Source organism: Corapipo altera, unplaced genomic scaffold, assembly GCF_003945725.1.
Source record: "Corapipo altera isolate COAL_440 unplaced genomic scaffold, ASM394572v1 1, whole genome shotgun sequence".
Lineage (NCBI taxonomy): Eukaryota > Metazoa > Chordata > Aves > Passeriformes > Pipridae > Corapipo > Corapipo altera.
In genome coordinates, this window is record NW_020884873.1 from 1029853 (window position 1) to 1043635 (window position 13783).

General features: G+C 40.1%; 1 protein-coding gene across 1 annotated transcript in view; it reads left to right on the plus strand.

Annotated features, from left to right (window-relative positions):
* The window catches only part of DERA (deoxyribose-phosphate aldolase), a 53708-nt gene that overhangs the window by 21495 nt on the left and 18430 nt on the right, over positions 1-13783 (plus strand). Inside the window, exon 6 of the mRNA XM_027662830.1 lies at positions 1741-1869. Within this exon, the coding sequence (XP_027518631.1) occupies positions 1741-1869 (129 nt within the window). The remainder of the gene's footprint in view (positions 1-1740; positions 1870-13783) is intronic.

The window sequence follows — 13783 nt, forward strand, 5'->3', positions numbered from 1 at the left end:
TGTGTTTGGATCTAACACGAGCAGGGTTATTAAATGCACGAAAAAATAGCACAGGTCCTTTGTGTTTCCTTTTTGAGTCTCGATTTGATGTAGGTTTCTGGAGCATCATCAATTGATCAATAAAACATGTTAGACTGCATGCTAGTACTGATTAATTCACACCTTTGGTACACAGTAAGAAACAAGGTGAAGCCTGGTGTCTATAAAGGGACTTGCTAAGTGCATTAGCCAGTTGTCTGCTGATGTGTGCAGTGTGTCTCAGAGGGCCACCCTAGCAATTCCAGCCCTGGACACCTGATGTGCCAGTGGCATCAGTCGGCTGCGGCAGCGTCGTGAGTGGAGGGAGGTCCAGCCGTATATTTTCAGGTATCACTGAAGGATTGAGGGGGAAAAAAAGAAGTATTGCTGAAAAAAATTAGTCTTTATAGTCTGGACTGCTTTAGCAAGACTTATTTAAAGCTGTATTTTAGCCTTCTACCAAAGAAGTTTTTGATTATGTGCTTGTAAAAGGACTCTGTCTCAAAGGATCCCGTTCGCTTATTTTGCTTTTTTTTTTTTTAAAAAAAATCGACTTCCAGAAGTGGTGCCTGTACACTGGAAGAACTGCTTTTCTCCCCACACAGGAGGACTCTTACACATCTCCAAGTGGCCAACTTCTGACAGCTCTGTTTCATTAATTTCTAACTCTTTTCATCTCCCTACGTATAAACTTTTGTGGGAGCACTGGCGAATGTTGCTGGAAAGGATGGGAGGGTTTCACTGTGCTCCCCATGTTGCGTTACCTGACCGGGTTCACAAGTTCTGGCCTTTTTATAGTTGGTTATGTCCAAATTTATTCCAGTCCTTACTGAGTATGTGAAGATATAAAACTGTTAGAAAGTTAAGCATGCCTCTTTGGCCGTGACACTTTGTAAATCTGAAAGCAGGAGTTTGTGAGGGGGGTGGTCTGGACAACATCCCTGAACAGCCAAATGCTGGGCTGCCCTCCCGGTCACAGATCCATGTGAATTTGCTGGTCCTTGAGGTGTGATCCCAGGCCTTGGTCTCCCCTCTGCAGGGATGTTAGCACACTGTGTTGATTTTTTTCAGGAAATTCAGGAAATTCTTATTTCTAAGAAGCTTAATGTGGTATTCAGATGCCTAAACACAGACGTTGAGTTCCATAATCAGACTTCCTGAGCTGGTTCTGTGGTACTGGGGAGAACCGTAGGAAACCAAAGGGAGATGTGGATCATCCAGAAGTGGCAGCTGGAAGCCAAGGGGATATGTTATGGCATCTCAGGTGGCACTAATGTTTGTGATTATATGACTTGATCACACCTTTGGTGTCTTTTAAATGGAATACTTTGGCAAATGTGGGTGAAAGGGAGAGAGTGATGTACGTGGAAAAACGTAACCATCTCTGACTACTGATTCAATGTACTATCATATTTATTGCTGGAAAAGCTGGTTTAAAATCAATCTTTACTATCATAGCATTTTTTACTCCTGATGTGTTTGAGTATTTGGCATACAGTGCACATTTGTAGTTTTGAGAGAACTGACATTAATAGCTATTAAGTAAATGCGTGGCATTGTTAATTACCTCCAGTCACGTAATTTATTGAACTTGCAAAACTGAAGTTCTTGAGTGCTATGACTAATTATAAGATTGGAAATTAATCCAGAAGTGGAAATTACAGCCATACTTGAAATGTCTCTCAGGCAACTTTTATCATTTTCCTGTGCTTTTATCCACAGGTCTCTACGAGGAGATACGTCAGTGCCGTAAGGCCTGTGGAGAAGCTCACATGAAAACAATCTTGGCAACAGGTGAATTGGGGTCCCTAGCTAATGTCTACAAAGCCAGTATGATTGCTATGATGGCAGGTAAATATATGTGGTTTTCTTTTCAAGCTAAGAAAGTCTTTGCTATATTATTTATGACGCTTTAAAAATTCTAGTTGTGGAAGTTTAGTTTTGTCGAAAGTAGAAAAAACTCTTGTGTAGCAATTACTGAAGTTGCAGGTGTAATGATGAAGTGTCACTTGTTTTGTATAACCTACAAAAACGGAATGAAATGTTAAATAACGCTTAAAACTGCTGAATGACAGGATTTGTAGGAACAAGTAATATTTGTTGTCAAACATCTGATCCTTGGTATATTTAATAAAGACACATACATTTGGGGCAGGTACACTTATTGAGGCAGTTGTGGTGACCTACAGATATGATGTTGGGTGATGCCATGTCAGCTTATTTTAAATGCAAGGGGAGCTTCCCTGTGAAGATTGATGCTGACAGCTCTCATTTTTGGTTTATGGTCACTTCTTCTGACCACCTCTGAGAGGTTTGGGAAACCAACTCTATGGGAAATGCAGTGAAGGGAAGAACACCACAGGCTCCAGCAGGCACCGGGATGGGCTAGTTTATAACAGGTTTTAACTGGCACACTCAAAAGCAGTGACTCTCACTACTAGCAGTTAATTGACACTTCAAAAGGTGTTGTCTTCCCTGTCTTTGAAAACTCGATTACATCAAACCTGATGCTTAGAGTCTGTCTGTCTTTTATTCTGAACCTTTCAGCTGAGAAACACGTTCCCATGAACAGGATAGAGTTTTTAGGGACTATGTATACTTTGTAGGGGTTACCTTTTTGCATAGCTATAGCACCCAGATTTACAGCAGTATATTGTCTCTGCTGCTTTGGGGTTGTGCTGGTACAATTTTTCCTAGTTTACCCACGGCTTTGGATTTGTGTTTTAATGCTATCTTTAAGATCCAAAACTGGGAATTTGCTTCTAGGCACTTGCTTTTTCCACCATGCTTGAAAGAAGGGACTTCAAGTTCATTTCTGTAAGTTGAAAGATATACTAAGAACCCCTTGGGTTAATCTGTGTTTTAAACTTCCCCTCATTTTTGTGTTGATTTTTTTTCTACTATAAACTCTTTGTACCAGGAATTCTTATTGTAAAGCAAGTGTTGTCAGTATTTAAATATTCAACTTGCTGCTGACCTCACTGTCACTATACACAATACTGTGCTTATCTGATTCAAATGGAATGGAAAGCGTTTGAGGCTTTTAATATGCTCAGCTACAATGTCAATTAGTATCATCTAGAGGATCAGTACTATGCCACTAAATATTGCTTTTAATTAGAAGAGGTGTAAGAAATACACATTTCCTGTCATTTAAACTGATGTGCTAATCATTATGATCACTTTTCATAACATGGAGTAGTGAAAAATTCAGGTTATTTTACCATTTTCGGAATTTTTGCTGGTGTAGTTTTTTTGAAATACAGCAGATGGCTCTATTGTTAATGATTTTCCTTGCCTAGTTATTCATTTTACAACATACTTATCCATCTGAATATATGCAGTAGTTTTCTTATTTCAGTCTCTTGCTTTTTCTTCGTGGGTAGGTGTAAAAATAAGAATTTATTGGTGCCCTACACACATGCATTGAGGGACAGATTTTCAGAGCTGGTGAGAACCTCAAATTCAAGTTGAATTTTGTTTGATTTGTATACTTGTAGCATTTGGAGCAAGTGATTTGGCACAGTAGTTTTAAATCCTAGCTTTAGTATCCATTTAGTATCCTTTTTTTTTCGACTGGTGACGTGTTTTAAAAGAAAGAAAATAAAGCAGATGATCTTGTCAGGCCCTGGCAGGTTTTATCTAAGATCAAGCAGTAACAATGCTCATAAACTTGACCCCAGTACTTAGTTTTATATGAGGAAATTAGTTACACAGTATAGTGAATTCAAGTGCAAAACTGGCTTTAGGAGTTTTTCCTGTTCCTGTCCTTTACAGCCAAATTTGCTGCTCCTTCAGGTGTGCTGTTGGAAGTGTTTTTCATGCTGTGTTGTAAGCTGAGTTTTCAAAGTAATGCAGTTGCAAATTACTCCAGAAAAGGGTGAACTAGTTTGCTGTGTGACTTTGGTTATTTGGTTATTTGGCTTTTGCGATGTTGGGGTTTTTTTAAATGGTCACAGCCTCAGTAATCTGGTTTACAGCCTTGCCTTACATGCAGTTGTATCAATGCAACTGAGGACGTGGTGTGCAGTCCTCACACTGTTTTCACTTCACTATACATGATGTCAGCCTATCATGTGGGGAGCACAAAATCCTAGGCTCACAGATGTTTATGTTGCCCTTGCCGAGCATGCACACGTTTCACCCAGATTCTGAAGCACAAAGCCACTAGACATCTGGCAAAAAGGATGTAAAATATATGTATTTCCTGTGTGTCTCATTTGTGAGACTCAGAAGGCTGAGAGAGTAGCACAGTGCTGATTTATCAGTAGCTCTGTGGTTGAAAAGCTTGCCTGGGATAGGTGGGACTCGGTTTCTATGACTGAAGTTCTTCTATGACACAGAGATCAGTTTTACAGTGTATTTGCTGTTAAGCATCTCAGTCCCTCAAGGTAAGGTGGTTGTGCTTTGCACAAAGCAGTTAACTGAGCAGGGAATACAACACAGATGTCTCCTTTCCCAGATAACTTCCCAAAATTTTTATATAGTCTTCCTTGTTCTGGGTGAGGAATTATTGGTATATGCTGGGGACCACAGCATGTTATGGTTGGTCTGATTCAGCTCTCAGGTGGGGGTTCAGGCACTGGACATGCAGCCAGGCTGCACAGGTCACTGACTTGGAAAGGGATGGTAAATGTTCAAAAAACGGGCACCTCCACGTTGGTTGGGGTTTTAAAAGAACACTGAGGGCTGTGCTCAAACTGGGGAGATGTGCCCACGCACTTTGTATTCAGAGGAGGTTGCACAGGGCACTTCCACAGGCAAACAGCTGCACTCTGCACCACAGCCCTTGCAGGACTTGTTGGAAGCCATCCCCTGCAAACCAGGGAGTGAGATGTGCAGATCCCAGCGCTGCAGTGGAGGTGGAGGCCAGTTGTAGAAATGGTGCTTTGCACAACATGCCCGTATATGCGATGTTCATCCTTGCACCTTCAAGAACTTGGGAAACAGTGTCGCTTCACAGTGAGATACGAGACTAATTTGCCTCTGTTTGAACCGGTGGCTCTTGGCTCCTGTTGTCTCTGGAGTAATTCTCCACAGCTACTTTCTCTTCGTTTCTCGTGAGGAGAAAGACATCAGAACGGGAGCAGGCACACAGTTGACTTGAATTCCTTTAACCGTGCGATTACAGACTTGACTGACATGCGATAAATTCTACTGGAATATTTAAGAACCTGTTTCTGAGTGAAAGAGGCTGACAACCCTCTAAGGACAGTGACTCACCTGGAAAGAATAATCCTTGCAGTGCTAAGGAGGACATGATGGCAGGTAGCATTGCACATGAGTGGTTCCATGTCACTGCCAAAGGAGCACATTGTTTTCAGAAAGATGACCGAGACAAACTCTTAGTATTGATTCAGGGAATTTTTGGTCATTGATTTATAGCATCCAGTGCCATTTCTTGAGCTTCTTGGAAGTCCTGATGGTGGTTTGAGTACATGACTTTCTCAAGAAAATCGACTGCATTTTTTACTCTGCTTTGGGACAATGAGTAAACCAATTAGTGGTTTTCACTGTCTGGTATATACTTATGTGAGTCACGTCCATTTCTATAGGACACACTCAAGTCTGTGTCTTTGTGTTCTCTTGGAATAAACAGTCCTAAGGAACACAAATGGGAGTGCCTGACTCCCCCATAATAGAGGTAACTATTCTCTCTCCATCATGGTGTCTTTAAGGAGTTCTTGTACACTCTGTGAGAGGTAGGCCATTTTTTAACTTTTATTTTTTGACACAAAACATCAGAAACTGCCAAGCAAACCAGAGAAGGAAGGGAAAGATGAACTTGAAGTGGGAAAGGAACACTTCAGTAAAAAGTTGCTGATGACTTAATTGCATATTTCAGTCATATATTAGGGTTTTTATTCTGGAAACCCACATTTTAACCATATTACCTAATTACAAAGTCTTTATTGTTCTGTATAACAATTCATATTCATTAATGTGGAGGAAGTGATTAAGTACTTTAAAAGTGAAAACTTCATCTATGTCATTTTGACAACTGCTCTTGATAGAACAGCTCCTTTTGCATCACGCTTTGGGAAGCTAAAGGGAGCACAGCAGTGACGTGAAAGATATTTGTTTTCATTATATATATATATCTATCTATCTAAATAAATACCTGTGTAAAGATCAGAATGGAGTGATGTGTGTTCTTTTGCAGCTCTACTAATGTATGGGGTTTAAACAATTTTTTCATAGGCCATTAAGCAGTTAGTCAAATAAATTTTATATTTAGATGCTGACTAATGTAAACACTGAATTTAGAAAGCGAATGAGTTAGTGCTAAAACAAAGTAACTTCTAAAGCCTCTAGCACAAACCCCCCTGTAAATAGTAGCAGAAAAATGGCTGAGGCAATAAGATGATAGTCTAGAGGAGGAAAATTAAAACACATTAAGTGTGTGAGCAGAAATTTTGTTAGATCCTTTGATGCTGTTTATTCCAAAGTGAACAGAAATAATATAGCCAAACAGTGAAGAAAAGCTTTGTGTTGCAGCTCACAGGTGAGCAGAGGTGTTTTGGAACATCACCAAATAATGCCTGGCTACACAAAGCTTTTACCTCATCTCTGTATAAGGTTTTTATACTCTGAATAACATTAGGGAAGACAAATTCTAAGATACCAATAGCTGTTCTTGTTCTGAGCACTGCCTTGCAAAGATTTCTTTTGAGCAGGGTTCTGTGGTGTGGCTGTAAATACGCTACGACTCATCCAAGTGCAAGGGATGACCTTCCTGCTGCTGGATGTGGACCACCCTGATCCAAAACTTCTGCCAAGCAAGTGTTTCATGAAAAATGAAAGAGGCAAAGGAAACCAAACTAGCAAAATTGACTGAAAAGCTAGGAATGCTTTGCACAAGTGCAGCTAATGTAGGAAACAAGACTACTGAATAAGTAATAATACTTGGCACTTAGATAGCACTTTATGTCTTCAAAGCACACACCGACATTAACAGAATAAATCTTACAATTGCCTTGTGAAGTACGAGACAAAGATAATAACAGACAAGTCAGAAGTCAAACTGAGATCAGTTGTGAGTTCCTGGCTTTAAATCTTGTGCTCAACCCGAAAGTCTAGGGTCCCCTCAGTAGCATGTGGGTTGTATCATATATTGATTTAATTATGTGTCTACAACTTCAGGTGTAATTTGATACCAAGTCAGACAGCTATTAGAGCTCAGGGCATTTCCAAAGGAAAGGCAAGCCAAGGGAGGAGGCTTGGTAACACATATAAACCAAGATTTCAATTTGTGTCTTGTTTTATGTGTCTGAAATACGAACAAGTGTACTGAGTTTACAGTGTACACTTTACGCTGTAAAAGGTCATCAGAAATCAGGGGCAATATATGTCTGTCATCTAAAAACAGCTCCTTTGTACAGAGGTGAACTGTCTCTGGATGCTTTTGAGCGTGACAGATGATGTTAAGCTCTGGTCTGCAAGTCCAGTATAAGGCTGGGAGTAAATCTGTGAGGCTTTACTGAAAGTGTGGGAAGAGGACTTACCACTGACTAGTGACTCAGGCTTTCTTAGTCATGGTCTGGTGGCCATTTCCTCTCTCCCTCCAGCCAAGCAGGAGTCAGAGTGAATTGTGAGGGTTTGCTGGCTGTTCCAGTTTGGCTGCACTCACTGGCTGGGGAAGACAGGTGTTGAAATGCAGCATATTCTTGCATCTCACTGCTTGTCTTCAGAGAACAAAGCACAGTGTAGAGAGAGTTCTCTCTCCTGCATCATCAAATGGTGGCAAATAGTCCCAATTTTCTTTGGCTGTGATCTTCTGGCAGTGCAGATTAGATCTAGTGTGGGCACGAGCACATTTCTGAATTTCTGTCAGTTCACTGAGGCTGCATAAAATGATGTTTATGTCAGTTCTCTTCTGTTTGCGTGTGTGCAGACAATACCTCATTTGTCCAAAGATCTGCCCATTCCTTCAGAATTTTTAGACAAATTTGAACTTGCAGATAAATTCAGCATTTTGCACCACGCAGATGGAGCATTGCATGTCTTGAATATGTAGAAGTGGTGGCAGTTGGCTGCTTTAAGAGGCTTATCAGCACAGTAATTAATGCTATGGAATTATATTGGAAGTTGGTCACTTTCCTGCTACAGCAGATGTCCTTCATTCTGCATAGTCTGTGGTTGTTCTGCATGTTCAAAACTCTGGTTAACACCACTGAAAGTTTAGTGCAAGGATTGAGCACAAAACCCCCTGTGCAAAACCAAGATGCATAGCAAGTTAGAGTGACAAGTCTGTCTCAAAGTTCTGAATATTATGCACTACCAAAGTTTTTGAATTACGAGTTAGATCAATAGATGGATGGTGTTTAAATATATTCAATCTAAAAGAGGTAGGCACAGGAACGAGTGACTTCATTTGTTCTGGTACAGAGTGGGGAGAAATAAAAAAGCCAGTAATATAAAAATGCAGATAACTGCATGTTCAGTAAGGCACTACAAGGATGCTCCCTTAAATGAGGTAATTGCCTCCAAACTTGACAGTGATACTGCAGCTAATCACTAGAAATAATGTGGGCGTGATAGATAATCTCAGAGTCGAAAAGTTCTAACAATGCAATCACAGTATCCTCATGTTTGAATTAGTGGTGAGAGTCTAGTAACACACAAAAAAAATGTGGGTCTTGAGTAAAGCAGACCTAAAATTCTGACTGGAACTCGGGTCATATATGTGTAGGGAATCAGAAGTGAAGGAATGGAAAGTGGCTGAGAAACGCTAGGGCAGGCTCTAATGAAAAGTCTTAACAGTAGAGTCAACAGAACCCTGCATGGGTAAGTGGAGACAGAAGTAATAAATAAGAGAAACAGAGATGCTGGGGGAAAAATAAAGTTACAGAGATCTGTGAAGGGAGAACAGAGTTAGAGTGTATACAGTAAAACCTCATTTGCTGGCAGTTTGTTAAGCTGGAAATCCAGACGTGCATGCAGTGCCATGTTTTGTTACACATTTATTTATGTGCTTTCTGGACTGGGGGGAGATTGTTATCTGGGGATTGTTCATATTTGTCATAGCAGGATGCTTGGCAACTCAGTTTGCTAATTTTGTGAAAGGTCTGTTCTATTGATGGGATTCTACTGTAATCAGAAAATGGGAATAGACACCCTCAAATGAAGTCAAAGAGGAAATACCAGAGTAAAAGAGATGACTTGTCAGCTTTGTACCTGTTTGCTTGATTTTGTGTTACCCACAACATCACTTGACTTTCTCCCTCCACCATCCCCACTTTTGAGAGAAGTGCTATTTCCAAACACTTCCCACTGGAAGTATACCAAGTCAGGAAGCCACCAAGAAGAGAGGGTTTGTGGTAGCAGAATGACTTCTAATAAACATATCATCACTTCTGACAACTGATCTTGCCTCTCTGGTTTTCTGTATGTAAAGTTAACATTGCACATTTTATAGGACTTCTGTGAAGTTTAGTAAATTAAGATATAAACAGAAATATGTTCTTCTCATTAGAAGGTAGAAATTTCCTGTGCCTGTGCATGAAGGTGGAATACTCTAGGTATTGGGAAATTGAGAAAAAGAGCAAGAAGAAGTCTGGAAATTTTCTGGTGGGAGCAGCTGACCCTGATTTATTAGTACAGCCATCCCTGAGAGTGGTAGGGAGGTGGGAGCTGGCACAACTTGCTGTGGTTGTACTCTAGGCTGATGGTATTGTGCACTGCAGGAGACAGCAGCAACAGAGGTCTCCTCCCTTCAGCTGTTTTCATAGCACTCCACCCAAAATGTTCTTTTTTAATGAAGGAGTTTTGCTGTGATTCCCATGTGCCTGTTCTGTTGTGCTTTGGTGTTCTCCGGGCACTGAGCGAAATGTAGAGGGGCAGAAGTGTGGTAACTCCCCAGAAATCCCAGGCTTGTCCTTCTCTCCGAGGAGGAAGGTTTGATCTGCAGATTTCTGCTTTCTGACCTTTAAGAAATTGGCTATTTTTCATGCTTCAGCCTTTGGAAATCAGTTGTGAAATAGTAGGTTACAGTGAGTAGGCAAGTACTGACAGTGAAAGTTGAGAGGGGTCAACCTTGTGTTAGCAAACTATCCCCAGTGCCTGAATAGCACTTCACTTTTGCTGATATACAAGATCTTTCCAAAGCATGTTAATTAAGGAATATCTAAGTGGTATACTTTCAATTTATAACAACTGATGCAGAGAGGTGAGAAAGCACCCCTGTTGCGTTAATTTTCTCCATGAATGAAACCTTGTTTCTATGTTAAATAATTTGTTAGAATTTGAGTTAAAACTTGTGAAGTTTCATATCACCTCAGACTCAGAAATTGTTGCACAGTGAATAGTTCTAGTCAAACATGCCATCAAAATAACACGGCTTCCTAGGAAAAAACTTTGCATCTGTGAAGCTCCAGTATTGAAGGTAATGGTTTGAGAGAATGCAATTTTAAAACATGGAAATATTATGTAAAATCAATAGATGTACAGGGTATTATTTATTTCTCTGATATTGCAGGTTGATTTTTTTTTTATTCTGTCAGCAGCAGGTGTTAAATTCTACTAAACCAGTGAAAAATAGAAATAAATATTTAATTTACTGTATCTATCAATTATATAAAATTGGCTTATGAAATATTAAAGTATCTTTTAAGAGATTGCAAGTAGAAAAACTACTTAGAAAATCCAGTCCCTTATCAGAAACTTAATATAGATGTGGAAGTAAACTAAGCATGATTTTAGGGTTGTAGGTCCAGGGATTTTTTTGTTGCTTTTTGAGGTATCAAGGCCCAGTGGTCATGCCTGCCTAATTTGCTATATGCTCATAGCAGCAGCACAGCAGCAATGTGGATTTAGAATTCTAAAGAGAAAGAAGTTGAATGGAAAAATACACTAGAAATATGTGATCTTGAACAGAGTTAGGTTATTTTAAAAGACTAAGGGCACACATTTCAGTTTAATCCTAAGGAACAGGAATACAGTGGAAAATAAAGAAGAAAAACAAGAGATGAGCACAAACATAAGTAAAACACATAAAAGTTGGACAAAAATATGAAACAGGATGTTTTCCATAAGGAGGGTATGGATTGTTTCCTTACCTGGAATGTTAAATCTGTATGTTAAAACACACTGAGAGCAATATAAAGACATCCACTAACTTTTAACAAATCGTGTCCTAGTGGTGCTGACACTGTATTTCAAAGTGGTGATCTCTTCTCCCAGGCAACTATCAGTAAGACAAGAGGGCATGGTCTTAAGCTCTGCCAGGGGAGGTTTAGGTTAGATATTAGGAGGAAATTCTTTACAGAGGGGATAATCAGGCACTGGAATGGGCTGCCCAGGGAAGGGGGGAGTTCTTCGTCCCTGGAGGTTTTTAAGATGAGACTGGACGTGGCACTTAGTGCCATGGTCTGGTAACCACAGCGGTGTTGGATCAAGGGTTGGACTTGATGATCTCAGAGGTCCTGTCCAACCCAGCTGATTCTATGATTTTATGAAGTGCAGAGAAACAGGCTGAATACCCAGGCTGACTGCTGGCTGCATGATGCTACAGGCACATTCTTCACTGAGCTGAACAGGACTGTTCAAATGCAAATGCATTTATGCTCGTGTTTGACATTGTTCCTTCCTAAGGGTTTAACCAGAATTCAAAAGGTCTTCTTAATAGACTTTGCCAGCCTATTTAAGTCATTTTCTCAAAGGAAAAGGTTTCTGTCAGAATATGAACATAGGCTATAGCAATATTCTTCAGGAATGTGCTCACTTCAGTGACTTTTCCAGGTTGCCTCTGGTTGCTTGCAGTATTTTTGGTGAGTTGCACAAGGGTCTTGAACTTCCTTGTTAGGTACCTGGGTTACTTGGAGCTTGTCTCACAGCCATTCTGTGTTCCTCTGATTTGTGTTGCCAGAGCTCAAATTGTGTTGGGAAGATGTTGGAAGGAATAGAAGATAATCCCTTCTTTGATACTATATTTTGGAGTTTCATCCCCTGGGAAATCTTCCTGATGCATTTGGTTGGGGGGGGGGGGATATTTTACTTCCTTTTCTGAAATTGTAGTTTTCAAATTCAGCATCTCTCAGATAACACAAATTCTGGTTTCTGGCTATGCTTACTTGGTAGTTACTGGAGGCAATAGCTTTCCCAGAGCTCTCTGTAGTAGTCCTGCTTTTGAGAGATTTTTTTCAAAGACAAAGTTGACAGCAAAGTCCACAGCCTTCATGGCAAGTCAATGGGGATTTGATGTCCAATTGTCCTTTGTACCTTTGGTGCTTCTTCCCCACTAGCATTTGGGCTATAAAGTGATTTCCCTGCAGTCTGCAACTGTAGCTGATTTCTCAAGTTTAGTTCTCCCTAAATCTAAGATGTAGAAAAGATTCCTCCTTTGTGATGCCAGGACCTCTTCTTAAGTGAAACATCCTCTGTCCATCACATCTGCAGTTATGTTGCAAATCCAGTGCCCAATTTACCAGCCTATCCCAAATATCACAAGGGTCAAGTGTTGTAGTTTATCAAGAAGATCTGTTAATTCATCTCAAATGGACCAAAAAGGAAACAGGTGGTGATGTTCCATATTGCATGCATCAAATTAAACTTCAATAATAGAAGACAAAATCGTGAATAATATATCTTCAAAGCCCTCCTTCCCACTGGTCCAGGATAGTGAAGCTGAAGTGAACTCAAAGGAAGCACAAAGCCTTACTCATAAATGGAGATTTGAAACTAAGCTGAGCCCTAGGATGAGAAAGCAGCTTGGTGTGAGCTATGATGGAAAGGGATGCCATGTTTTTTGTGGCTTCTAGTCCCTAGTTAGAGGAGGAGTAGCATTTTTCAGGTGGTGCTCTGGTACCATGATACCATAGACATGCCATTGATAGCTAAGTAGTTACATTTATGTTATAATCAGGTATTGTGTTTGCAGCTGCTCTGGATGTGAGCAAATTCATGCTTGGTTGCCAGTTGCAGCACAGTTGCAGCTTCAAGGCAGACTCCTCTGGAACTTCAGCTGGATGGGCTGTTGTAATAATGCTGTTTTCAGTGATTTCCAGTGCCTGGGTTAGAATTACAGCTCACTTAGCCTTAAATTAACTGTCTTCAGAGTGCACTGCAGAAATGCTGGTTTGTTGCTTAGAGGTAAAACAAAAAAAATCTTAGTAAAATAAACAGAGCTACTCCAGGCTTTTGAACAGCTTGGCGAGTTCGTTTGCAGAAACTTGGTTGTATCATGAAGTAAAAACTGAAGCCAGGAAAGAAACACAGGAAGAAAGTAATATTTTCTGCTGAAATGTTGAAGAGATTAAGTAAAAAAAAAAAAATAATGTTAGTGAGAGGTGGAAAGAAGCTTTTAGGTTTGAAGTGTTCCTGTGCCTTTTTTACTGTCTTAAGAATGCAGTTTTGGAGTGAAACTCGGGGACATGCAGAGCACTTTGTCATCTATGTATGAAAGTGCTGCAGATGAGAACAAATAATTGGTAATTAGTAACACTGCTGCATTTTGTTACTCTTTCCTGTCTAATGTCTTTTTCGTAAAACACAGAAGCAGGAGAGGTCTGAGGTTATTTGAGGGGAATTTTTAAATGGTGGAAGGCAAAGGGAAGGTAAGAAAAGAATCTGTTCAAGTCAGAAGGTGGCAACTAATATGGCATTTGAGGTATAAGTGATGCATTCTGTATTATTCGTGGCTGTGACACTGGTATGGCTTGTAGGTTTTCTAAGTTTTTGTTTGCTAAATTAGGTGGGACATCACATAAAGAATAAAGTAGTGAAACATAGAAAGATTTAGATCATCATACAAAGATTGCAGACTCCT